Source organism: Schistocerca piceifrons, chromosome 6 (genome assembly GCF_021461385.2).
Source record: "Schistocerca piceifrons isolate TAMUIC-IGC-003096 chromosome 6, iqSchPice1.1, whole genome shotgun sequence".
Taxonomy (NCBI): domain Eukaryota; kingdom Metazoa; phylum Arthropoda; class Insecta; order Orthoptera; family Acrididae; genus Schistocerca; species Schistocerca piceifrons.
Window position 1 is genome coordinate 251,351,290 of NC_060143.1, and position 27,450 is coordinate 251,378,739.

Below are 27,450 nucleotides of genomic sequence, written 5' to 3' on the forward strand. Positions count from 1 at the left end.
ATATGCATTAGATGAGTATGTGCCAAGCAAGATCGTAAGAGATGGAAAAGAGCCACCATGGTACAACAACAGAGTTAGAAAACTGCTACGGAAGCAAAGGGACTTCACAGCTAACATAAACATAGCCAAAGCCTTGCAGACAAACAAAAATTACACGAAGCAAAATGTAGTGTGAGGAGGGCTATGTGAGAGGCGTTCAACAAATTCGAAAGTAAAGTTAAAATGGCACTGAAACAGAGGATGACAGACTAAAGGCCAAAATACTAAATGCCTTTTACCAAAGGTGTTTCACAGAGGAAGACTGCACTGTAGTTCCTTCTCTAGATTGTCTCACAGATGACAAAATGGTAGATATTGAAATAGATGACAGAGGGATAGAAAAACAATAAAAATTGCTCAAAAGAGGAAATGCCACTGGACCTGATAGGATACAAGTTCGATTTTACATAGAGTACGAGAAGGAACTTGGCCCCCTTCTTGAAGCAGTGTACCGTACGTCTCTAGAAGAGCATAGAGTTCCAAAAGATTGGAAAAGGGCACAGGCCATCCCTGTTTTCAAGAAGGGACATCAAACAGATGTGCAGAACTATAGACCTATATCTCTAACGTCGATCAGTTGTAGAATTTTGGAACACGTATTATGTTCGAGTATAATACCTTTTCTGGAGACTAGAAATCTACTCTGTAGGAATCAGCATGGGTTTCAAAAAAGACAATCGTGTGAAACCCAGCTTGCACTATTCATCCACGAGACTCAGAGGGCCATAGACACGGGTTCCCAGGTAGATGCTGCGTTTCTTGTCTTCCACAAGGTGTTTGATACAGTTCCCCACACTCATTTAACGAACAAAGTAAGAGCACATGGACTATCAGACCAATTGTGTGATTGGACTGAACAGTTCCTAGATAACAGAATGCAGGATGTCATTCTCAATGGAGAGAAGTCTTCCAAAGTAAGAGTGATTTCAGCTGTGCCAGAGGGGAGTGTCGTAGGACTGTTGCTATTCACAATATATATAAATGACCTTGTGGATAACATTGGAAGAGCACTGAGGCTTTTTGCAGATGATGCTGTAGTATATCGAGAGGTTGCAACAATGGAAAATTGTACTGAAATGCAGGAGGATCTGCTAGGAATTGACGCATGGTGCAGGGAATGGCAATTGAATCTCAATGTAGACAAGTATACTGTGCTGCAATTACATAGAAAGACAGATCCTTTATCATTTAGCTACAATATAGCATGTCAGCAACTGGAAGCAGTTAATTCCATAAATTGTCTGGGAGTAGGCATTAGGAGTGATTTAAAATGGAATGACCATATAAACTTAATCATCAGTAAAGCATATGCCAGTCTGATATTCATTGGAAGAATCCTAAGGAAATGCAGTCCAAAAACAAAGGATGTAGTTTACAGTACACTCATTTGCCCACTGCTTGAATACTGCTCACCAGTGTGGGATCCGTACCAGATAGGGTTGATAGAGAAGATCCAACGGAGAGCAGTGCACTTTGTTGCAGGATCATTTAGTAATCATGAAAGCATTACGGAGATGATAGATAAACTCTAGTGGAAGACTCTGCAAGATACACGCTCAGTAGCTCAGTATGGGCTTTTGTTGAAGTATTGAGAACATACATTCACTGAGGAGTCAAGCTGTATGTAGTTCCCTCCTATGTATATCTCGCGAAGAGACCATGTGGATAAAATCAGAGAGATTAGAGCCCACACAGAAGGCATACTGACAGCTTTCTTTCCATGAACAATATGAGACTGTAATAGAAGGGAGAACCAAGACAGGTACTCAAGGTAGCTTTCGCCACACACCATCAGGTGGCTTGTGGAGTGTAGATGTAGATGTGTGGTGATTACAGACATTTAAATGCTTGCACTGTCATGGACAATCACCCCGCGCCAAACATAAAATGATTTCACTCATATATTATCACGTGGTACAATCTTCAGTGTGATCAACTGCAAACATGCTTATCACCAGATTCCTGTAACACCGGAAGACATTCCAAAGGCTGCAATCATCATGCCGCTTGGTTTGTTCCAGTACAACTTCATGCCATTCAGTTTAAAGAATGCGGCACAAATGTGGCAATGTTTCATTGACGCATTCTTATGACGATTCAAGTTCTGTTTTGCATACCTGGATGACATACACAGTTTCAGCAAATTGACTGAAGCCCTCTAAGATCATTTATCCCAGGTCCCCCAGACTTTGGCATCCAACGGTGTCGAGGTCAACAAAGAAAAATTCCAATTGTGTCAGTCTTCTGTGACATTTCTGAGCCACACTTTATCCGCAGACGGAATACAGCCTCCCAAATCCTGTGTGCAGGCTATCGTGTCATTGCCACCCCCAGCTACGTACAAAGAACTCAGATGTTTCCTAGGTACTATCAATTATTACTGCCCTCATCTACCCTCTGCCACCGCAGTGCAGGCCACGCTGACAGACTTGCTCTCTGACAAACAAATTTTGCGTGTTAAACCAGTCCGTTGGACTGAACCCATGCTAGAGGCTTTCAGAGCTCTTAAAACAGCTTTAGCTCACCCTGATCCGTCTGCCGATTCGTTCATCACTACGGACGCCAGTGACATCACGGTCGGGGCAGTATTACAACAGCAAAGGCAACACAGTTTCAGCACTTCATTTCTTCTCCAAAAAAACTGTCTACAGCACAGTAGAAATATTCCACTTTTGATAGAGAGCTTCTGGCAGTGTACAAGTTCGTCAAACATTCCCACACTGACATCAAGGGCCGTCCTTTCTTCATTCTTACTAATCAAAAACTGCTGGTGGATGCCTTCTGCAACCCGCCAGAGGATCCTCCCCCCGATGTTTCTGCCACTTCAACCTGATCTCTCAATTTACTACGGACGTACGCTACATCAAAGGCACAGAGAACATCCCCTCTGATTTCCTCTCACGGATAATTGCTGTTTCAAGTAACGTTGATTTATCCGACCTCGCCACTCTACAGGCTTCAGACAAGGACACTCAGGTTCTGCTCATGCAGCCGCAGTCTTTGCTCGTGTTTACCAACACTAAGTTCCCTGGCATTTTGGACGAAGTGTGGTGCGACTCTTCTGCGGTTATTCTGCGGCCTTTGCTCCCACCACACTGCACTGAAAGGTTTTCAATGCCTTGGATAATCTCGCCCACCCTGGTGTCCGAGCCACCACTCGCCTCGTCACCGAGCGTTTTGTATGGAAAAATGTGAAACAGGACTGTCAAACACAAGCACGCAGCTGCATTTCCTGTCAGCGAAACAAAATAGCATGTCACACCTCTCGACCACTTGGCAAGTTTGACATCCCTAAAGGACATTTCTGTCGTGTACATATCGACCTTATCGGTCCCCTGCCTCCGTCGGAGGGCCACAGGCATATCCTGTCCACAATAGCCTGAATGTCTCGTTGGGTGGAAGCTGTCCCCTTACCCAACATCACAGCAGAAACTGTAGCCAAAGGATTCATTTCTTCTTGGATCACTAGGTTTGGCTGTCCGTCCATTTGCACTGCGATGTACCACCTGACCACATCAACAATGTGTCGATTATGGTGTTAGATAATCATGTGCTTGTACTGCTCATCGACAGCAAGACCCGACCCTCACCGAGGAACTCAACGTCAGGATAGCGCATAGCTTGTCCCTCCCACAAGAGTGCGACCCATCACGTGTTTGAGCTTCCATTTCTTCGGACAGCTCAATCTGCATTTGGGGAAGGCACGCTTACATGCCGCCTCCTCTCCCATACCGCTACTCCGAAGTTGGCCGACGCATCATTCCCCCACTGGTTTTTGGATTACAAATTGGACCAGCGGCCACCTCCACACCTTCGCACGCCGACCCGACGGATATGGAACTTCTGATCATGCGCTTGCCACTTCACTGACACCCACACGACCCCCCTCAGGTCTCACAGGCCGTACTCCGTACTGCGGGGGGGGGGGGGGGGGGGGGGGGGGGGGGGGGGGGGGGAGGGGGGGGGGGGGGGGCTGTGTGGCATCGATAGGTCACATCAACCACACAAATTACAATCTTTGGAATATTAACTGCTCTGATGAGCCACCATATTTAATCCAGTCTGCCTTTGTACTTCATGCAGTGTTCATGTGTATCAGTCTTTATGGTAAAATATATGTGTATATGGAAAACTTGGGAACTGTTTAACTGTTTATTATGTATATTACGATCCGTATCCAGAATCCCATAATAATGATGATAATAATAATAATAACAGTTACATTGCAGACCCATACACATTCCCTGATACACTCACACATGGAATAACTTATCTGAAACCTAAAGATCAAGCAGACACAGCAAACCCAGCTAAATATCACCCCATAACATGCCTACCAACAATATACAAAATATTAACTTCAGTAATTACACAGAAATTAATGACACATACAACACAGAACAAAATTATAAATGAAGAACAAAAAGGCTGTTGCAAAGGAGCACGAGGATGTAAAGAGCAACTGATAATAGATGCAGAGGTGACATATCAAGCTAAAACTAAACAAAGGTCACTACACTATGCATACATTGATTACCAAAAAGCTTTTGATAGTGTACCCTACTCATGGTTACTACAAATATTGGAAATATACAAAGTAGATCCTAAATTGATACAGTTCCTAAACATAGTAATGAAAAATTGGAAAACCAAACTCAATATCCAAATAAGTTCAAATAATATCACATCACAGCCAATACAGATTAAGCATGGTATATACCAAGGAGACTCATTAAGTCCTTTCTGGTTCTGCCTTGCTCTGAACCCACTATCCAACATGCAAAATAATAGAAATTATGGATATAATATTACTGGAACATACCAACACAAAATCACACATTTGCTATACATGGATGATCTAAAACTACTGGCAGCAACAAATCAACAACTCAACCAATTACTGAAGATAACAGAAGTATTCAGCAATGATATAAATATGACTTTTGGAACAGAGAAATGTAAGAAAAATAGCATAGTCAATGGAAAACACACTAAACAAGAAGATTACATATTGGATAACCACAGCGACTGCATAGAAGCGATGGGAAAAACAGATGCCTATAAATATCTAGGATACAGACAAAAAATAGGAATAGATAATACAAACATTAAAGAAGAACTAGAAGAAAAATACAGACAAAGACTAACAAAAATAATGAAAACAGAATTGACAGCAAGAAACAAGACAAAAGCTATAAATACTTATGCTATACCAATATTGACCTACTCATTTGGAGTAGTGAAATGGAGTAACACAGACCTAGAAGCACTCAATACACTTACACAATCACAATGCCACAAATATAGAATACATCACATACATTCAGCAACAGAAAGATTCACATTAAGCAGAAAGGAAGGAGGAAGGGGATTTATCGACATAAAAAACCTACATTATGGACAGGTAGACAATTTAAGAAAATTCTTTATAGAACGAGCAGAAACTAGCAAAATACACAAAGCAATCATTCATATAAAAACATCGGCTACACCATTGCAATTTCATAACCACTTCTACAACCCTTTAGATCACATAATATCAACAGATACGGAGAAAGTAAATTGGAAAAAGAAAAGACTACATCGCAAGCACCCGTATCATCTAATACAGCCACACATCGATCAAGACGCATCCAACACATGGCTAAGAAAAGGCAATATATACAGTGAGATGGAAGGATTCATGATTGCAATACAGGATCAAACAATAAACACCAGATATTACAGCAAGCACATGATTAAAGATCCCAATACCACAACAGATAAATGCAGACTTTTGCAAACAACAAATAGAAACAGTAGATCACATCACAAGCGGATGTACAATACTAGCAAATACAGAATACACCAGAAGACATGACAATGTAGCAAAAATAATACATCAACAACTTGCCATACAACATAAACTAATAAAACAACACGTTCTCACATACAAGTATGCACCACAAAATGTACTGGAGAATGATGAATACAAATTATACTGGAACAGAACCATTATAACAGATAAAACAACACCACATAACAAACCTGACATCATACTCACCAATAAAAAGAAGAAATTAACACAACTAATCGAAATATCCGTACCCAATACAACAAATATACAGAAGAAAACAGGAGAAAAATTGAAAAATACATCCAACTGGCTGAGGAAGTCAAGGACATGTGGCATCAGGATAAAGTTGACATTATACCAATTATACTATCAACTACAGGAGTCATACCACGCAATATCCACCAGTACATCACGCAATACAGCTACATCCAAACGTATATATACAACTACAGAGATCTGTAATTATTGATACATGTTCAATTACCCGAAAGTTCCTAAATGCAATGTAACATATACCGTACAGTTAAAGGAAGTGATGCTTGATCAAGGTCCACGTCATTTTCCATTTTTAACCAGACTTAACATCTGAGAAAGTAAAGAAATAATAATAATAATAATGCAGACTTTGCAAACAACAAATAGGAACAGTAGATCACATCACAAGCGGATGTACAATACTAGCAAATACAGAATACACCAGAAGACATGACAATGTAGCAAAAATAATACATCAACAACTTGCCATACAACATAAACTAATAAAACAATACATTCCCACATACAAGTATGCACCACAAAATGTACTGGAGAATGATGAATACAAATTATACTGAACAGAACCATTACAACAGATAAAACAACACCACATAACAAACCTGACATCATAATCACCAATAAAAAGAAGAAATTAACACAACTAATTGAAATATCCATACCCAATACAACAAATATACAGAAGAAAACAGGAGAAAAAATTGAAAAATACATCCAACTCGCTGAGGAAGTCAAGGACATGTGGCATCAGGATAAGTTGACATTTTACCAATTATACTATCAACTGCAGGACTCATACCACACAATATCCACCAGTACATCATCAACGCAATACAGCTACATCCAAACGTATATATACAACTACAGAAATCTGTAATTATTAATACATGTTCAATTACCCGAAAGTTCCTAAATGCAATGTAACATATACCGTACAGTTAAAAGGAAGTCACGCTTGATCAAAGTCCGCATCACTTTCCATTTTTAACCAGACTTAACGTCTGAGAAAGTTAAGAAATAATAATAATAATAACAAAAATACTAATAATAATAATAATAAAACATGGAACTATATAAATAAAATATAAACTGAAAAATATTGTCAACACTGTGTACAAGCAAGTAAGAGCTACAGATCAATCATCTACACTGAAACAAACTTTTGCCATACCATACATTTCTCTGGTGCTAGAAAAGTCATTGGAAAATTGCTCTCGTTCCAAAATTGGAGAATGGTGGCTTCATTTTATGTTACAGCATCAGCACTACATTGTGACACCACTAAGCTGGGTGACCGCAAGGGCTGTGGGGGATAGATATGGTAGGGTTTCATCATTTAACACTGCAAGTTCAGTCTCTCTTAAATCTGTCACAGTTGTATTTTTAAATGAGTTTGTGTTGAGCTGAGAATATCTTGAACAAGTAAGCATAACTCAGAAATAGCCTGCCATATGGTTGAGCTCACTTTTCTCTCCTGTTACTGACTCTAGTGTGCTGATAATTTCTGACAGCAGCTACATCTTCATTTATTCAGTGGGATGTTAAACACTAATCATCCCCTCCTCCTCCAATTATTTCTTTTTGTTTTGGCTTTTTTGTCAGATGAACTGACATTACAGATTCAATTATGCTTCTTCCTCTTGATCCCCATCATCAGGAAACGGTTCCTCCAACTCTTCACCATTTAATGATGTATGACATGGCAACAGCGATCTGCCCATGGCCAATTCTGATATTCTTGACTGAACCTGTGCCTCCCTTCATGAATTTTATGTATTTGCTGTACAAATCTCTGAGATTCTTCTGTTTTGTCAGTTGAGCAATTTGCAAATTATTTTATTTCATATGATGCATTTATGACTAACAAATAGTACATTTTGTTCGAGATATTTGACCGCTGGTGATTCACATCACACCACCATTTTTTAATCCCACATGAGAAGCACAACTATCTCCAGTTTAGTCAAATGTGTGTGTCAAGAACAGTACAACATTTTACAACCATCGTAATTGCCTCAACCAGCAGAGGAAATCAGGAAGAAAACTGAGATGGGGTTAATAGAACAGTAGCAATTTCCTAACTGCAGTGGCAGCATAAACGGTAAGTGTGTTAGAATGAAGTATCCTAAAAAGAGTGGCTCAAATTATTTTTGTTACAAAAACTTCTTTCAATTGTCTTGCTTAAAGTTATTGATTATGATCACAACTCTGTGTTCATTGATATGGGCAGCTACAGTAGACACAGGTTCATGTGAGGAAAATGTGTTCTGCCTGTGAAAGCACTGCTGGGTACAAACATGGCCATTCCTCATGTGCTGACGGGTGAGGAAAGGTTTAAATTACAAACATATCTGATGATCCATTTCCCCAAATCGGCAGCCTTGGAAGGTCCTTCAAAAGCGATTTTCAATAAACAAATATGCAGGGGCTGTCATGTAGTGGAAAATGCCTTTGGTATACTCACTCACAAGTGATGAGCCTTTTTAAGGGCTATAGGCTTACAACTGATACTGCAGAATCTGTTGTCAAAGCAAATCGGCAGCCTTGAAAGGTCCTTCAAAAGCAATTTTCAATAAACAAATATGCAGGGGCCGTTGTATAGTGGAAAATGCCTTCGGTATACTCACTCAAGAGTGATGAGTCTTTTTAAGGGTTATAGGCTTACAAATGATACTGCAGAATTTGTTGTCAAAGCGGCACATTTATAGCTTAAATTGTTCTATAATGGCACCATTAGATTGTGTAAGGACATTATCATTTCAACTGAACAGTATAGTACTGGTACTATATCATGCAACTGGGCATTTACTCATAAACAAAGAAAACACACACTTGATATGCACTTATGTCAATTTTCTTCCTTGCTGCTGCCTTTCTCATCTCATTTTTATAATCACAGTGTTGGTACATCATGCAAAAATACATTTCATGCACCAACTCAATCAGTCTCTCTGTTCCTGCTGCCATATTGTGCATACATGCTCACTATGGATTCTGTAGAAATGTAGAAATAGAAATGCATACAGCACAGAGACTGCGAGGGCTACACAATCCCTGTTTGACAGTGCCTTAATGTGTTCATACATGGAAGGCATTATACAGGTAGACTGGTAGTAAAATGTGAGTTTAATGACAGACACAAACATTTGTCAACATTTTCCCAATAAATTACTGAATGCCTGAATGCTGATGCAATCAACACTAAAATTATACATAAAAAAATTTTCAATGACAATATTTTGCTGCCCTCAAAACTTTGCCACCCTGAGCAGCTGCATAAGTTGCACCTGCCTAAATACAGCCCTGTGAAGCATGATTTACATAGTGAAGAAATACTAAGCCTTCCTCTGGAGGGGTATACCTTATCTGATTTCTAAGCAAGTTCATTGCGAAAGACAAGAGTGGCCATTTATGCCAAGTATAATGTTTCATTCAAAAGAGTTTACAGATCAATTCATTGTAAAGAACAGATATTTGAAGGTTGTGTGGGAGAGTTCGGAATTTTGGGATTGATGGAGGGGAGTAGGAGGGGGGGGGGGGGGGGGACTACAGGTTTTCCTATTCAGACTTGATGCTGCAATACACTCAGTTATTAATAAAGGCATATGGTTGATGTATCATAGTGATTTCAATATATTCTTTCTGACTGATTCCGCAGAGAAAAGAATGTTTGTGTATTTACTTGAATCTTACAACCTGGTACAAACAGTGTACTTTTCCAGCTAGAATTAAGGGAAACAGCGCCATGACAGCAGACAATATCCTCACAGATTGTTGTCTAGTTGAAGGTCACAGCGTGAGAATAATTAGTAAAGATCTGTCAGACAATAATGCAAAGACAGTAATACTACAAGGAATCAAAACAGTGTCATATCCTAAAGTAGTAAACAAAATATTTAGAGTGAGTCCACTTACAATGCAGACATTTAAATCCAATCTCAAAGGGCTAACTTGGCAAGAAGTCTACAATACTGATAACTTGAATGACACATATAAATTTCATCATACCTTCATCAGTTAATTAGTAGCTCTTATCCATCCATCACAAAATGGCAGTACTAATAAGATAATGATGTGGATAACTAATGGAACTAGAATATTATATAGGAGAAGATGGAATTGTATCAAAATTTGAAGGACAGTCAGAGCCAAGTAACAGAATTTCACTATAGACAATACTGCAAAGTGCTGAGGAATATCATCACACACGCTAAAACAATACTTTACACTAAGAGAATAGAAAGCTCTCAGAATAAAATTAAAACTATATGGTCAATTGTGAAAGAAGTATCAGGGCAGAATGTGGGTGGCTCAACATATTATACCTCTTTTGTGTGAGACTAAAACTGTTAGTGATCATCAGAGATGAGTAAAATATTTAATAATCACTTCTTGTCAATAGTTGGAAAGTTAAACCAGTTTTATAAGCCCAGGTAAATATATATAACTCTTGAAAGATGTTGTTCCAAGACAACTACATCACATGCAGCTTCAGGAAACAGGCAATTATCAATCAATTACTACATCATCAGAGAGTTTACATACTCCAGTATATCTATTCGGGTCATTGTCATACATTACTAGTAAAAAATAAAACAGCTTATGGAATAAACTGGCTGGTTGACTGACAAAATAAACCAGCCACCCAAAAACACACTAAAATCTCTGACCAAATGAACTGAGCAAGAGTCCTGATGACACACAAAATGTCAACAATTTTCTTGATATTGTCTAGTCATTGTCTAGAACTGATATTTAAGGGCCTTAGTAGACCAAAGACTTCCCTCCTAGCAGCATAAAACACACATGAAGTTAGAACATGACGCATGATGCAAAAGATTACAAACATATTTTTAAAAAAGTTGAAAAGGCAGCCAAAGAACTGGCAAATAATAGATTTATATTGGATAGTGAAAACAAATCAAAGGCATTATGATCAGTGATCAAAGCTGAAACAGGTGCCACAGGTAAAGGCCACGATCTTTCTGAAATCAAGATAGAGGATAAAACTATTGTAAATCCTGCTCAAATTTCTGAATTGCTTAATGAATTCTTTATACATGTAAACAAATCTAATGTCAACGTAGCAGAGTATCCAGACACGGTAAATTTCTTCATCACTGACCAACTTGATAGTGAATTTTTCAGTACATTACAAAAACTACTGTAAAAGATATAGAAAATGTGATACTGTCAATAAAAAGTAAAACATCAGCAGGATGGGATGGGATACCAACAGAAGAGTTAAAAGCAGTCTCTAAAATAATTGCACAACCACTAACTACAATAGTTAACTAGTTTACCAGCCCTTCAAGAAGGTTATTTTTCAGGCACAATGAAGTACGCAGTAGTTCAGCCACTATTCAAAAAAGGCACAAAAGAACACATGGGAAAGTATCATATAGTCTCTCTTCTTCCGTCACTGTCAAAAATATTTGAGAAGGTAGTCACCGCACAAATTCAAAATTTCATAGAAAAATTTAAAATAATCTCAAAAAATCAGTATGAATTTCAAAAAGGCAAAACCACAATATCTGCTATAAATAAATTTGTTGATATAATTATCTCGTCTCTAGACAACTCACTGCAAGCCACAGGAATCTTCTGTGACCTATAAAAGGCCTTTGATAGTGTGAATCACTCCTTGCTACTCTGTAAACTGGAAAAGTATGGAATTAGGGGCACAGTATTAGAATGGTTTTAGTCCCATCTAACCAACCGAAGACAAAGAGTGGTTATAACATCAGAGAGAGGAACTTATGCTTCGAAATGGAAGCAATTTCACATAGAGTACCCCAAGGTTCTGTCTTAGGTCCCACAAACTGTATTAAATACTTTAGAAAGCTTAGATAACTGGTTTGATTAAATGGGTTAAAATTAAACATGGAAAAGACTCAGTTAATGCAATTTAAAACAAAGCAAACAAAATTAAATGATATTCAGGTCAGTCACAGAAACCAGGATTTGCAGGAAGCTAGCTGTGTGAAATTCCTAGGAATGCAACTAGATAAAAATCTATCATGGGGATCACACATACAGTACCTTGCAAACAAATTAAATAGCCTAGCATATGCAATGAGAATATTGTACAATGCTACCAGTTTGGGCATAAGAAAAGTAGTATATCACAGCTACTTGAGTTAGTAATAAGGTATGGTATTGTATTTTTGGGTAACTCAAACCATATGTCAAATACTAAAACTTCAGAAAACCATCATTAGAAATACGCACAATGTATGGTGAAGAAAATCATGTCGCCCACTCCTTAAAAATCTGAGTATACTAAATGTTCCCTCACTATACATATATGAGCTGATTATCTTTGTACACAGTAACACTGATTTATTTGTAGCAAATCATTTTCAACATGACTACAACACCAGATATCAAAATAATTTCATGCTGCCCACCCACCATTTAAAACTTTATGCTCAAACTCCACATTATGTGAGTATGAAAATTTACAACAAAGTGAAAGGAAGAGAAATGCTCAGCATGAATTTAGAAACACTGAAAAAATCCTTATATGAGAAACTAGTGCAGAAATGTTACTATTCAGCAGAAGAATTCATAAATGACAACATGAAAATTTGAGCAGGAGAGAGCAAGTACTTAGGACTGTTGATCTTAAAAGTTTGTTACTTATGAAGAAAAATTATTGACTGCTTAATTAAGTAATTATTCAGTACTGTACATTATGTTACTGGTGTTATAAGAAAAATTGTAAACCAGTTTTTGTGTTTAATGAGTCTCCTGTACTTTTAAGTCAATGGCTTGAAATTGTATGTTATGAGACAATAAACGTCTACTTCTTCTACTACTGAGAGAGCCAGACCACAAGCACCGTATTCTGGTGATCACTGTGCTGCAAGGGATAAGCATGTGTCACTGGGTTGTGTCCGATTTGGAGGCAAGTGAAGACAACATCGTCTGTCCTTTGAGTGTGAAAGGAAGTGCACCATTGTTGAATAACTAGTTTGACCAACCACAACTTTTTATTGCCCACTTGCAGCCAGTGACTTTCCCACTCAGCCATCACTCTCTTTGTTACCCATAACGTGATAGCCTGGGGAGGACGCTGTGGTGAACTGCAGTGTTTTCCTCACACTGCTTTCACTGCTCTGTCAGCTTCCTCATTCCCTCGATTCCCAAGTACCAGCAGAAGGCCACTTGTTTCTTCTGCATTTGCAGAATAAGTGTAGTGTCCTGAACCATCTGAACTACCCAATCTGATTTGATGAATAGCCTGTAGAGCACTAAGAGAGAGTGTGCAGACGAGAAGCTTAGTTCTGTAATCTATCAACTGTGTACTATGTCTTTTAGATGTGATCACTTTCCTAACAACCTGAAATACAAGTCAAAGCACTTCATAAAGAGGATGAAAGATGTAATGTAGACACATTACCAAGTTTTGTTGCTACTACTCTTGCAAAAGTTTTTGAGAAAGGAATGCTCAAGAGGATCAGGGCACATATCAGTACACAATTTCCTGCAAGACTCACAATTTGGTTTCAGGTAACTGGTATCCACAGAAAATGCAATGTATTCTTTTGTGTGTAAGGCACTACAGGGCTAAATGACATGTTGGGGACAGTAGCTATTTTCTTTTATTTGATAAACCTTTTGACTCTGTGGACCAAGTAATACTTCTGCAACAGGTTGTTAACTGCAACAAAACACAAAGCATACTGTTTGTAACATGGAACTCTTGTAAAAGTGAAAGTCAAGTCAATCATTTTAAATTCTTAGGAATGAGGGGAGAAGTATCACATTTAACATCTTCTGTTGGAGCTGAATGCTTCTGTCTTAACTGTAAGAATGATTTTCACTGTCCCTGAAATGCAAGTCTTATTTATTTAACTTACTTTGACTCTATTATCTTGTATGGTGTTATGGTTAGGGGAAATGCTGTGCACTCACCAAGTATATTCTTAACTTAGATTAGGGTGATCAGAGACATCTGTGGTGCGAGGCCATGGAAGACATGCATGCTGTTGTTCAAGTGTCTTGGAATTCCACATGTGCCACACTTGTACATATATTCCCTCACAAGATTTTTTGTTGACAATACTGACTCATTCAGAAGAAACTGCAACATTCATTCAGTGAAAGCTGTATGGAAAAACAATATGCACTTGGATAACACTTTCTTAAGCACTGTATGGAAAGTGTGCTCTATTCATTAGGTTTCATCAGTTAAGTTTCCAGCAGTACTGAAAAAATTGAGTAATAAACCCTAAGTATTCAAATCCAAGTTGAAATGTTCCTTGTGGCCCACTACTCCTATTTAGCACAAGAGTTCCTTCCAGCAGCTGAAGACTTTTTAATGTGTTGTTTATTCATATACTCTCTCACAACTTTTTTAAAACTATTTCAATTACAAAAATTCTTATAGGCATTCCATAAACTATGTACTAACTCATTCCATGCTCAAGCACCTGTCTTGAATAGTCCCACAGAACCTGACAGATAGACAATAAAAATAAACACATCAACTAATTTCTAGAGTGTAGTTTCTTCTGCACTTCAATAGATGGTGCATTGTTCAGAATCAAAGGTGCCAGTTAGTATTAATTCTCGGTAAATACTGACATTTGATAACTATGTTCCTCAAGGGAAGTGTCGCAGATGGGTATGTGACATGCAAGTTATTTATAAAAAGCATTTCAATTGAGAGATGGTAAGCAAGACTGAAACCAGTGATTGTGATGTGATCAAACAGCTTGTAAGCTGTATTACTCAGAGAAATGGCTGCTATATGAAATATAGTTGCTTGATAGTACCTTTGCGGAGGATGACTAAAGGATTAGTCCTGTAAGCAACTGTCATTCCCTCATTCCAAACAGTGCACTTGATTTTCAGATATGAACTGAAAAATTGGCACCCATGCATCTGCCATCATATCAACATCTGACAGAATTTGAGCAGAATTATTTTGTCTGTTCTCTATGACCTATAACTAAAGAACTTTCACATAACAAATACCTTAAGAGATCCAGTATAAATATTCCTACAATGTGGTAGTCATGTCAAGCTGTAATCAATTATTAAGTCACAAAATCTGAGTCCTTAACATCTAAGATGCTACCTTGAGTGCCAACATTCTCCTGTTCGAATCAGTCTGTCAGAAATTCACTTATTTCTTACATGAAAAAACACTGTTTCTATGAGGACTGCATAATAATGTGAGGATATCCACAGAAGCCTTATTGCTGGAGCTGTCCAAGGATATTATCTATCTAGGTAATAATAATGTAGATCTCCAAAGCATTTAAAATCAAAAAGGTATTAATTATTGCTTGCATAAAAATGTTTCTTATGCAGCCTCTTTCAACTGAGTTTGGTTATCAGTAATGGAATGGTATCTCCTGAAGCCACACTGGAAGTGATTAAGATCCTGTTTGAAGTTGGTACTGCAGATGAGATAGCAGTCACTACAAGGTCTTCCAGAGACGGCCAACCACTGCAATAATATAATAATTAATGAGAATGTTCAACTCAGCAGTATCAAAATTACATCTTTCCAACATGAAATGATGTCTTTTTTCTGCATCATTTGTTGAAAAATAGTAGGATTTCCTCAGATTTCGCTCTAAGTTGCTACAATTGGTGAAATGTATTCTGTCGATGCCAGGCACAGTGTTGTGAAAGTATCGTATATGACAATACTCCAAATGTCTGCACCTAGTGTTTCCTACATGAAAGTGTGTGAACGTTTCCTAAATTTTCTAAATTTGATCCAGAGTCAGCCTGTCTCAATCCTGAAGTGGCGTGTTAATGTGTACGGCTATCCAGATGGGTCATAATCGATATACGATTTCAGTGAGATTCCTTTATCTATTACCCAGTAGGACTTCAGGCACCTATATCTTATAATCACTCATCCCCCATATATGGATATAAAATTAGTATTATCACAATTCAAGTAACTGAAGGTAGCTTATGATCCTGGACAAAAAATTGCATTTTGATGCATTTGGTACAAAAAAGAAGATATTATTGGCATTACACTAATGTCATAAATGGAATGAATTTCAGTGATCCTGTACTTTATATTGCAGATGTTTAAGTGTCTAGATCAATATGTTCCATTGTTGCCCCTTAGGACACAGGCACTCCCAGGCACCCGTCTGCTCATTGGCGGGCAGGTGCAGGTGGTGTAGACTACACTCCAGGCAGCCATAATGCACACATTCAGTGCATGTGAGTCTCTAAGCCACCCCTGCCTGTGCATTACAGTCACATGTTATATTTTCAGAAACTGAAACAACTTTTTGATCAAATTGGTATTTTTTCCAGTATATGACGGTCTAATACAAGTCTATGGACCAAAGCCCCAAATACATCTCTGAGACATCTCAAAGTGGCCAAGTGTCTGTGACAGCTTGGTGCTGTTGTCTTGGAACAACATCTTTCAAGAGTTATATATATTTACCTGGGCTTATAAAACTGGTTTAACTTTCCAACTATTGACAAGAAGTGATTATTAAATATTTTACTCATCTCTGATGATCACTAACAGTTTTAGTCTCACACAAAAGAGGTATAATATGTTGAGCCACCCACATTCTGCCCTGATACTTCTTTCACAATTGACCATATAGTTTTAATTTTATTCTGAGAGCTTGGTCCTGGACCTCTTGCTGTGGACTTTGAATATCTTATAGATTAATGGATGGATTGATGTTGCTCACCATATAATTATTAGTCCTGTCATAATCCCACCAGTGCAACAACTATAACCTGAAGGAGTAACTTACTTCCAGTAGCAGAAAACCTCCAGCACCGTGTGGTATTGGTAAAATTTGACTGAGCGAAAAAATGATGGTTTGGAAAGTTACAAGTATATATAAATGCATGCATGAATAATTTTGTCACTTTAAAAGACATGCAGATATTAAAATATGTCAAACAAAATTACGCTTAACTTAAAGAAAAGTTTTGTAGTCATAAGCTCCTGCTCTGTCCTTTCCTTTAGCAAGTAAGACTTACCTCCTGAAGGACATCTGGAGGTGGCACATCTGAGATGTAAAGACATCTCACAAATTCAATGGTGACCTATTAGGTTTAACTGTCATTAGAGACTGTAAAGGTTTCACCAACAAACAATTTTTTTGGCAGGTTTGACACTATGACACAATGCTGACACCTCATTCACATGTGGCAGTTGAGAGATGCACAGAATTGAATTTCCATATTAATTGTTCAAAAACAGGCAAAACATTCATGGTTAGACAACCTGACTTATACTCCTTCCACTGCAGTGTCACCATCCAAGCCAAGCAACTCAGCTGCTTTATGTACATCAGAGTTACTGTACAATCCACTTTTACCATTAAACTGAGAAACACAGTATCACTTCATGTGAAGGATACCTTCTAAATTCATTTATTAAACCTTGGATTATTTGTCCCCTTATTCTGTCAAACTCTCTGTTTTCAGCTTCCTCTTTGGGTTGAAGGTTATGGTACACTATGTGATTTTATTTGCATTAACTCAACTAAAGGTCATCCTTAACAAGCATATATTTAAGAGTTTGTGTTGTGGAATTAATTTTATTTGCTGTTTCACAGTTGGAAACACATTCTTTTTGCATTGCTATAGTAATTGGAGAGAGATCACATGATTTATCTGATAAGAAATCCATCAGTAGAAAATTTGTTCTCCGGAAAGCTTATTATAAAAACTTGCCAATTTTCGACCTCTACTTCATAATTCATGCACTTCAGATTCTACATTTAAGAAGTGCATGATACAATTAAAAACTTTGAATGCTGCCAATTAATCATCCTTCTCACTAGAAATCCAACATATATGACAGCTTTTCAACTTTCAGGTAAGCTGTGATGCATAAGGATGCCACGATGTTTTTAGGTTTTTCAGCTGTATGTGGTTCACTGAAAATTTTATTAAGTTCATCTAAGAAGCATTGAGAGCTATGAACAGAATTTATAACACTGAAAACTTGTTCATAAACAGGATCCATCCTACAGTGTACACTAATCAGGTGTGGGTATACGTTTCTAAAAATTCTAGCTGCAGCACTTTCTTTTTTACTGGCAAACTTGCAGCTCCATCTGAACGAAATTCTATAGGTATTTCCTTAAACATTTCCATGCCTATGCCATCTTCTCAGAAAGCTTGGATAAATTTTTCTTCAAGGGATTCTGTGCCAGCATTTTTCATTGATACTGTTTCACAAAAACAGCAGAATGTGTTATTTTTTTATTTGTGTATGTAAACTCTAGTGTTTTTCAGAAAAATTATCAGCTGACACGTCCATGAAAATGGGAAAAAGGTCAGCCAGTTTCAAAAAAATCACATGATTTTGTAATTGGTAGCTGTATAAGATCTTGATAGTCATGAAAACTACACTCTCTTTTTGTGGCCACAAACTGATTATAACACTGTAACAGTTGCATCTTACTTTTCCTTCCTGTTTGTTAAAATAGCTCACAAGCATTTACTGTGCATGTAGAAACATGTATTTGCTTTCTGCATATTTTTTCCTGCTGTATACAATCCAAATAACACTTTTTTCATGTTTATATATGGCATTAAGGTTCTTTTCCGTATTCTTCCTTGCTATACCATCTTTTGACCAGATGAAGTTCTATTTGTTTTACACACTTGCTGAGCATGTTTAACACAAGCACAGCAAAACATCACTAATGCGTCTTCTTCATTAATAGTAGTAAACATTAAACATGGTTGATTTTTCATCCAGGATGTTGAAAACTTATTTCCTACTGCACTGTCACTCTTTAATGATGTAGGTTTATCTTTGTTGTTGCTTATAACTTTATCTAATTAAAATACAAATACTCCACCTCTGAGACTGCTTCATCACTTCTATGTATTTTAATTATATTTTCCCACACATTTTCACTCACCAAATCTTGTGATACCACCATATCTAATGATGGTATATTAGCATTAAAATTATCACATTTCAAGAATTGGATAATCAATCCACTTCATGTCTGTTTTCAGTATTATCTCCACTGTTTTCAATAGATAGACTGACAACAACCATTTACAATTTCTGTCACTGCCCACTATGGAGTTGTCAAGCACATAATCAAAACTGCCACGCTATACAAAACCACCACAGCGAATTCAATATTTCCAATCAATTGTTTCTGATATTAAAAATTTAACTGTTCTTCATGAAGTACAATGCATTATTATTAGTAATCTAATGAAAAATTATTCTTGAAATGGAACTATTTCGGTGGTGTAAGTATTGCTGTTTATCTCATTATAATTAACACCCCCCCCCCCCCCCCCCCCCAATCCCCTCAGGAATTTTGCATGCTGGTCCCCAGTGGATATGCCAACAATGTACCTGGATGGTTTCCAGAACACAATAACCCAAATGGACTTTTCCCATCCTGTGCTTTAGTTCCATTAAAAATATATGGCCAGAAATTAAGTATACTTACTTATAGAATACAGACAGTCACTTAAGTTTTAGATCTTTTGATGGAATATTAATTGGTGAAGAAATCATGTTCCCTATTCATTTCAGAGCAAGGTGAAATATTAATGAGAACTTTCACTGATTCATTCATTCATTCATCATGTCCCACAGATTCCATCACGAAGGAGTACTTTTTTGGATGTGGAATGGATCAAGGTATATATTAACAAACTAGGAATTACATTGTTCTGATTTCTTGTGAGATTCTACAAAGGGAATCTTTATGTTAGCAAGTGAAGGAGGTATAACTGTTCCAGTCACACACAAAATTTCAAGTATTCTCTACTTTTACAGGCAGCACTGCACAGCATTGTTGTATGATTAGCTCCTGGATAATTTGGTGTGGAGCTCAAATTTTGGGCCTTGTGACATAAAATTTACATGTTTCTACATAGTGGCGTACAAAATAACTACAGAGCGAGATGGTGCAGTGGTTAGCGCACCAGATTACATTCGGTAGGATGTTGGTTCAGACCTGAGTCCAGCCATCCGGATTTAGGTTTTCTGTGATTTCCCTAAATCCTTTCAGGCAAATAACGGGAGGTTCCTTAGAAAGGGTACGGCTGACTTCCTTCCCCATCCTTCCCTATCTGATGGGACTGATGATCTCGCTATTTGGTCCCCTTCACCCAAATCAATCACCCAACCGACTAACTAACAAAATAAGTAAAACACACACACACACACACACAGATTTACTACAAAATATTTCCATGTATTTCTGAAGCAATTACTACCACCATAATTTCAAGACCTACCTCCAAAATCCATCCACTGTCGCAATAGTTCAATAGGTGGTTGTGCCCCAAATGTTTCCAGGGCTGGCATATTAAGGTCATCGATAAAGAAAACAAGTCGCTTCAATAGTGGTGGCCCAAAAACACCTTTTCGCCTTCTGTCCAATTTTGAGTCTATCAGATCTTGTGTCTGATTGGCTGATGTCCGTGCTGAGAAGGCCAAGAATTCACAAAGAAATCGACGATGCAAGCCTCTTGAAAGTGTTGATGCTACTGTCACTGACTTTCCTGTTCCTGTAGGCCCCACACATAGAACCTGGTGTTCACATGTTACCAGTATGGCTAATAATGCACTTGATCGAACATTGTCGATTGTAGGTACTTCAATGTCTGAAAATAAATATCCAATGTCAAAATTAAAAGGTAAAATATTATAAAGTTAATTTAATTTACTAAAACCTGGAAAAGACATCGATGCTTCGTAACTCTGTTGATAATTGCACAAGCAAGATAAAATAATTGAATACTGCAATTCTGGAGGCCTTGTTACTAAGAAGCCAATAAGAAAACATGTGATGGGCAGGAGGAGGTACACAAAAGAGAGCTAGCTAATGCAGTAAAGAATTTAAAAAAATATATTAATAGTTAATGCAGATGCAAGCTGGTACTGCAAATATTTGAAAGCAAGAGGAAACTACAGTAATTATAATTTCTAAGGACATGTAGCTCCGATGCATGGATTAATGAGGGTGACATACTACTGGGTAAAATATTTCAGAGGTAAAATCAGCCCACCTTTTGAATTGATACAGACTTCTTAGGAGTGTAATTCCATGAGCACGGAATGTCAGACACCTTCATTTAAAGAGAGAAATGGATAGGTTGGTGTTATACGATATAATTGGAGTTAGTGAAATATGGCGGCAGCAATGAAATTACTTCTAACCCTGGAGAAAAGGGTAATCCACAAAAATCATGTGGGGTTAAAGCAGGAGTAGATCTAGTAACTAATAAAAAAATCCTATTGTGAGTCAACTGCTATAAACAAAAATAGTGAATGTGTTATCATAGCCAAGACAGACACAGATGTAAAAGTCTATATGTTTACTATCTTCAGAGATGATGATGATGAGAGGTATGATGGGATAAAATAAATTACTCACAACATTCAGGGAAATCAAAATTTAATTGTGAGAGAGGACTGGAATCCACGGCAGGAAAAAAAAAAAAAAGAGAGTGTAAATAGTAGGCGAATGTGGGCTGAGGAAACAGACGAAAGTGAAAACTGCCAGGTAGACTTTTGCACAAATCATTACTACCCATTTATGTCATGAAAGACAGTTGTAGACATGGAAGAGATCTGGAGACACAAGAAAGTTTTGGGGACATTACATAATGTGATGGTAATGCCTTGAAAAATATGTTACAGACAAAACAGCATATAAATATTGTCTTAACTAATATTATACTGAGAACTCCAAATATGCAAAAGCCGTGACAAAATGTCAAGAGCTGGAAAAGAAATACTTATAACTTGGTCATGTCACCTAACCCATGACAACTTCGGTAGCTGATAATGGTCATTCTATACAGAAAATACAGCATGTACCAAACAAACCATGAAAGGAAGCAAGAAGAGTAAGCACAGGCTGGTTATTATTAAACTTCCGCTATCTGAGAGGGCCTCCATGAAAAACAAGTGACTATAGGACAATGAAATTTTGTGGAAACATATGTAAGGATAGGCAAAATAGAAATAACAAATAAACCACTGAAAGAAACACTTTCAATCTCTGCACAAAAGGGTAACATTTTTTAATTGCATACCAAATTCATGTGCTAGGTTACAAATATTGCTCAATGTGAGGACCATCTGCATCAAAGACAGCCACAAACACTATTAGAGATCCATTTCACAGCCGTTCACAGCAGTTTTCAAATGATGTACCATGGAATGTTCAGCTGTCAAGACACAGCTTGTGTACTGCTTAAAGATCGCACATTGCATACAGCATTCTGAGGCATGGCAACAGTAATTTCCTCGACAATCTGTGGTGCAATCAACAGCTGGCTTCTATTAGCAGCAATTCCAAAGTTGCCAGTTAATTCGAGATTCTGAATAATGTTCTTCAACCGTGCTACAGAAAGAGGACCTCTCCACATTCCTCTAACGCGTTGATACTTGTGAATAGCAGCAGCACTATTGCTGTTGTTTTGATAAAACAGTTTTACGAGTAAAGCCTTGTTCAACTTATCCAGACCTACATTTACAGTTTGCAACTGTAATGCACACTAATACAAATGTTACAATTCTACATCACTGTACCAGTACCTAATGATCAGTCATGACACTAACACTACTAAAAATGAAATCCTGCAGCACACAGTCTGAAAATCAGTCCTATAAACTTCGGTATCGACACGGTAAATAGTTTTCCGTCTACACTGGCTCAAGTAGCAAAAGTTTAATTACAACCCCCCCCCCCCCCCCCATATATCTGCAGTGATAATGGCATAAAATAAATTTCTGGCACTAGAGCATGATTGTGATAAACAACCAACAGAGACAAAACAAAATGTGGTGATAAAACTTCTGACAAAACTCCAAATAAGAACATTCTGATGCCAAGAGGTGCAAAGATGTTCCTACATTATACTGACATCATGGAAAAGGCCCCTCTACATCCACCTGCAAAAATTTGCACACAAAGGATGTTCATGAAAGTTGAATCTAGTACAACGTTCAGTAAACGGCGGAAAAAATTACCACAGAAGCAGGTTAAATGAAAGAAAGGCAATCATGTTGAAATTATAGCTGGTGGCAAAAATGTCTGGGAAAGGGATAGCAAAACAGCTCCTCAAAATTTAGTATATAATATGAACATTGCCATCACCTATGTGCCAGTGTCACATTAATAGCTACACTGGCATTGTTATTGGGAGCTTGAATTTATTCTTGCTTTTGATGAAGAGAGGGCAGTAGTTGTACTAGAACAGTATAGCAGAGAGTGACATGAGATCTATTTAACAACAGAAGCATTAGGGTTCCAGATCAGCATGTGGAGTGAAAATAATAAACCTATTTAGAGTACTGAATGCGTCAGGTTAGGTACCTAGTGTACTGAATGTGTCACGTTAGGTACCTACAAATCAGATCTGCAGGAAATGTCACTCTTCCACTTTCATCTCAAAACAATCTGCTGCAGAAAGTCACTGTTTGCTAGAGGAATCATATGGAAAGCACGATCTGTCAGAAACATTATCCAGAGATTGAATTTTGATGCTACAAAGACAATGATTTTGAGGTAAGTGACAAAATGCACCATTATTGGTGTGGTGTACCATGAGCTGCTGCAACTAGGTCAGACAGTGAATATTGATGGCTAAGAGACACAATTACTCAATGTCAATTGCAACCTTAAACAAAAACGTCTGCAATATGCTCGGAGACATGACAAAGTCATTCTGCTTCATGGCAATGTCAAACCACATGTTGCAAACCGAGTGAAAGAAATACTGAAGGGACCTTTATGGGATATCTTACCTCACCTGCCTTATTCACAAGACATTACCCCTTCTGATTACCATTTGTTTTTGTTCATGCAGCATGGCCTTTCTCATATTTTAACCATCTCAAGAACTGGCTCTCTTAGCAGATCATCTAAAAGAACCTGAACATTTTTATTTTGAAATCCATTTGTTACCCGAAAGTGGGAAAAGTTTACAGCTCCTGATGGAATCTACTTCCAGTACATAATCTTATACAATTCTATTAAAATACGTGTCTTTTTTGTCCAAAAAATAACGATATTTAATTCAAGTAGCCAATAACAAACAAATAATAACACACTAAAATTCAGAGCTAAAAAGAAATCTCGATAAATATAATTATGTACACTGGTCAGATACAGATGAAGTTAAAAGTTGCTACTCACCATACGGCGGAGATGCTCAGTCACAGATGGACACAACACAAAGACTGCCAAGCAAACCTTTCAGCCAAACAGTGCTTCATGAGAATTAGATAACACACGCAATCATGCAAATGCAACTCACATACAAATGACCACAGTCTCTGGCTGATAATGCCAGACCAATCCCAAATTCCAGGATCCCGTATCACACATTTAAGCTCCTGACCTCCAGGACCCCATATCATACACTGAAGCTTCTGACCTTCAGGAATTAGAGTAGCATGCACAATGCCACCTCCAAAAACTGTCCATCCCGTTCACTTCCAACTCCCAGCCTGGACTACTGCTATCCACCACCTCTACAACAACCCTCAAACCTCCTCCACATTCCCTCATAGCTGACAAACCTCGCCCTACATACCTACTACATTTATGCCTTCCTGAAAAATTCCCTCCTACCACCATACAGACCCGAAACACAGTCATGAACCTCTGCTCCAGAAGCCTTAGTCCCACAAAAGTATTAATCCTTTCCAAAGGCCTCACCTTTTTCCCTACTCCCAAATTCAATTATGCAGGACACATAGACCTTCTTTCTTTCTCCTGGTCCCTACAATGGAAACACTTTTTTGCCACCAGCCCTATCAATCAGACTCAACCAAAGATCAGTGTTGAACCCTGACTCAGTTCACTCCTCCATCCAACTGTGATACACCTCCACTGCCCTGAAATCATCCCTTTAACTTTCCAGAATATTTTTAACCTCAAATCATGCCTCACCATCATTCCCCAAATCCCTCAACATGTAAGTTAACCTTAGATCTGCAGAAAGAACTGCAACCTGCCACCTAAAAACTGATCCCGAGCTTACAACCATATCTGCTGACAAAGGCACCACTACTATTGTTTTGAACTGCTAAGAGTACCTGGCAGAAGAACTTTTCTAACTGTCAGATTCTTCCACCTACAAACCATGTCACAGCGATACCATTCCAGAAATCCAGTAGGATCTCCAGACTCTCCTCAAATCCTTAGGCCCATCTCAGGAACTTCTCTGTGGAATCCATCGATCTCCCCACCCCTATAACTATATCCAGTCCTACCTTCTGCATGCTTCCTAAAGTCCATAAACCCAACCACCCAGGACACCCCATTGTGGCTAGTTACTGTGCCCCTCTGAGAGAATCTCTGTTCTTGAAAACCAATATCTTCAGCCTATTAACCGCAACCTACCCTCATATATAGAAGATACCAACCATTTCCACCACCGACTCTCCACAGTTACTGTACCTTTACCACATGATGCCCTGCTCATCACTACTGATGCCACCTTCTTTAACACTAACATCCCTTATGCTCATGGCCTTGCTGCTATTGAAAACTACCTTTCCCAATGCCCGACAAATTCCAAACCTACAACCTCCTTCCTAGTTCCCATGACTAACTATATTCTTGCCCACAATTACTTCCCCTTTGAAGGCATCACCAATGAACAAATCCGGCGAATGACTATATGCATCTGCGTGGCACCATCTTATGCCACCCCATTTATGGGCCACTAGGAGAATCCTTTCTATCCACCCAAAATCCCAAGCCCTTTACATCATTCAGATTCACTGATGGCATCATCTGGATCGAGAGTGAGGATACCATATGTACATTCATCCAGACCCTCAACACATCTCCTCCATTTGCATCACCTGGTCCTCCTCAACACAACAAGCCACATTCTTCGGGGGGGTGGGAGTCTGACCAGAAACTGCGGTCATGTGGTGTGAGTTGAATTTTCTTGAGAGAGCGAGAGAGAGAGAGAGAGAGAGAGAGAGTGCGTGTTGACTAATTCTATTGATTGGCGACTTCATGGAGTGCTGTGTGCACAACGACCATATATGTGAAATTAAAAGGTAGGTCAGTGTTGGCCATAATTGTTGTTGTGGTCTTCAGTCCTGAGACTGGTTTGATGCAGTTCTCCATGCTACTCTATCCTGTGCAAGCTTCTTCATCTCCCTGTACCTACTGCAGCCTACATCCTTCTGAATCTGCTTAGTGTATTCAGCTCTTGGTCTCCCTCTATGATTTTTACCCTCCACGCTGCCCTCCATTACTCAATTGGTGATCCCTTGATGCCTCAGAACATGTCCTACCAATCGATCCCTTCCTCTAGTCAAGTTGTGCCACAAACTCCTCTTCTCCCCAATTATATTCAATACCTCCTCATTAGTTATGTGATCTACCCATCTAATCTTCAGCATTCTTCTGTAGCACCACATTTCGAAAGCTTCTATTCTCTTCTTGTCTAAACTATTTATCGTCCACGTTTCACTTCCATACATGGCTACACTCGATACAAATATGTTCAGAAATGAGTTCCTGACACTTACATCAATACTCGATATTAACAAATTTCTCTTCTTCAGAAACGCCCTCCTTGCCATTGCCAGTCTACATTTTATATCCTCTCTACTTCGACCATCATCAGTTATTTTGCTCCCCAAATAGCAAAACTCCTTTACTACTTTAAGTGTCTCATTTCCTAATCTAATTCCCTCAGCATCAGGAAAATTCGGAGTAGGTATTAAAATCCGTGGAGAAGAAATAAAAACTTTGAGGTTCGCCGATGACATAGTAATTCTGTCAGAGACAGCAAAGGACGCGGAAGAGCAGTTGAACAGAATGGACAGTGTCTTGAAAGGAGGGTATAAGATGAACATCAACAAAAGCAAAAGGAGGATAATGGAATGTAGTCGAATTAAGTTGGGTGATGCTGAGGGAATTAGATTAGCAAATGAGACACTTAAAGTAGTAAAGGAGTTTTGCTACTTGGGAAGCAAAATAACTAATGATGGTCGAAGTACAAAGGATATAAAATGTAGACTGACAATGGCAAGGAAAGCGTTTCTGAAGAAGAGAAATTTGTTAACTTCAAGTATAGATTTAAGTGCCAGGGTTTCTGAAAGTATTTGTAAGGAGCGTAGCCATGTATGGAAGTGAAACATGGACAATAACTAGTTTGTACAAGAAGAGAATAGAAGCTTTCGAAATGTGGTGCTACAGAAGAATGCTGAAGATTAGATGGGTAGATCATATAACTAATGAGGAGGTATTGAACAGGATTGGGGAGAAGAGAAGTTTGTGGCACAACTTGACCAGAAGAAGGGATCGGTTGGT

The 27,450-nt window shown here is 38.3% G+C and overlaps 1 protein-coding gene across 1 annotated transcript in view; it reads right to left on the minus strand.

The window, feature by feature from the left end:
- Nucleotides 1-27,450, minus strand: part of LOC124803257 (dynein axonemal heavy chain 1-like) — an 866,140-nt gene that overhangs the window by 474,815 nt on the left and 363,875 nt on the right. The window contains exon 26 of the mRNA XM_047264440.1: nucleotides 20,390-20,758. Coding sequence (XP_047120396.1) covers nucleotides 20,390-20,758 — 369 coding nt within the window. The remainder of the gene's footprint in view (nucleotides 1-20,389; nucleotides 20,759-27,450) is intronic.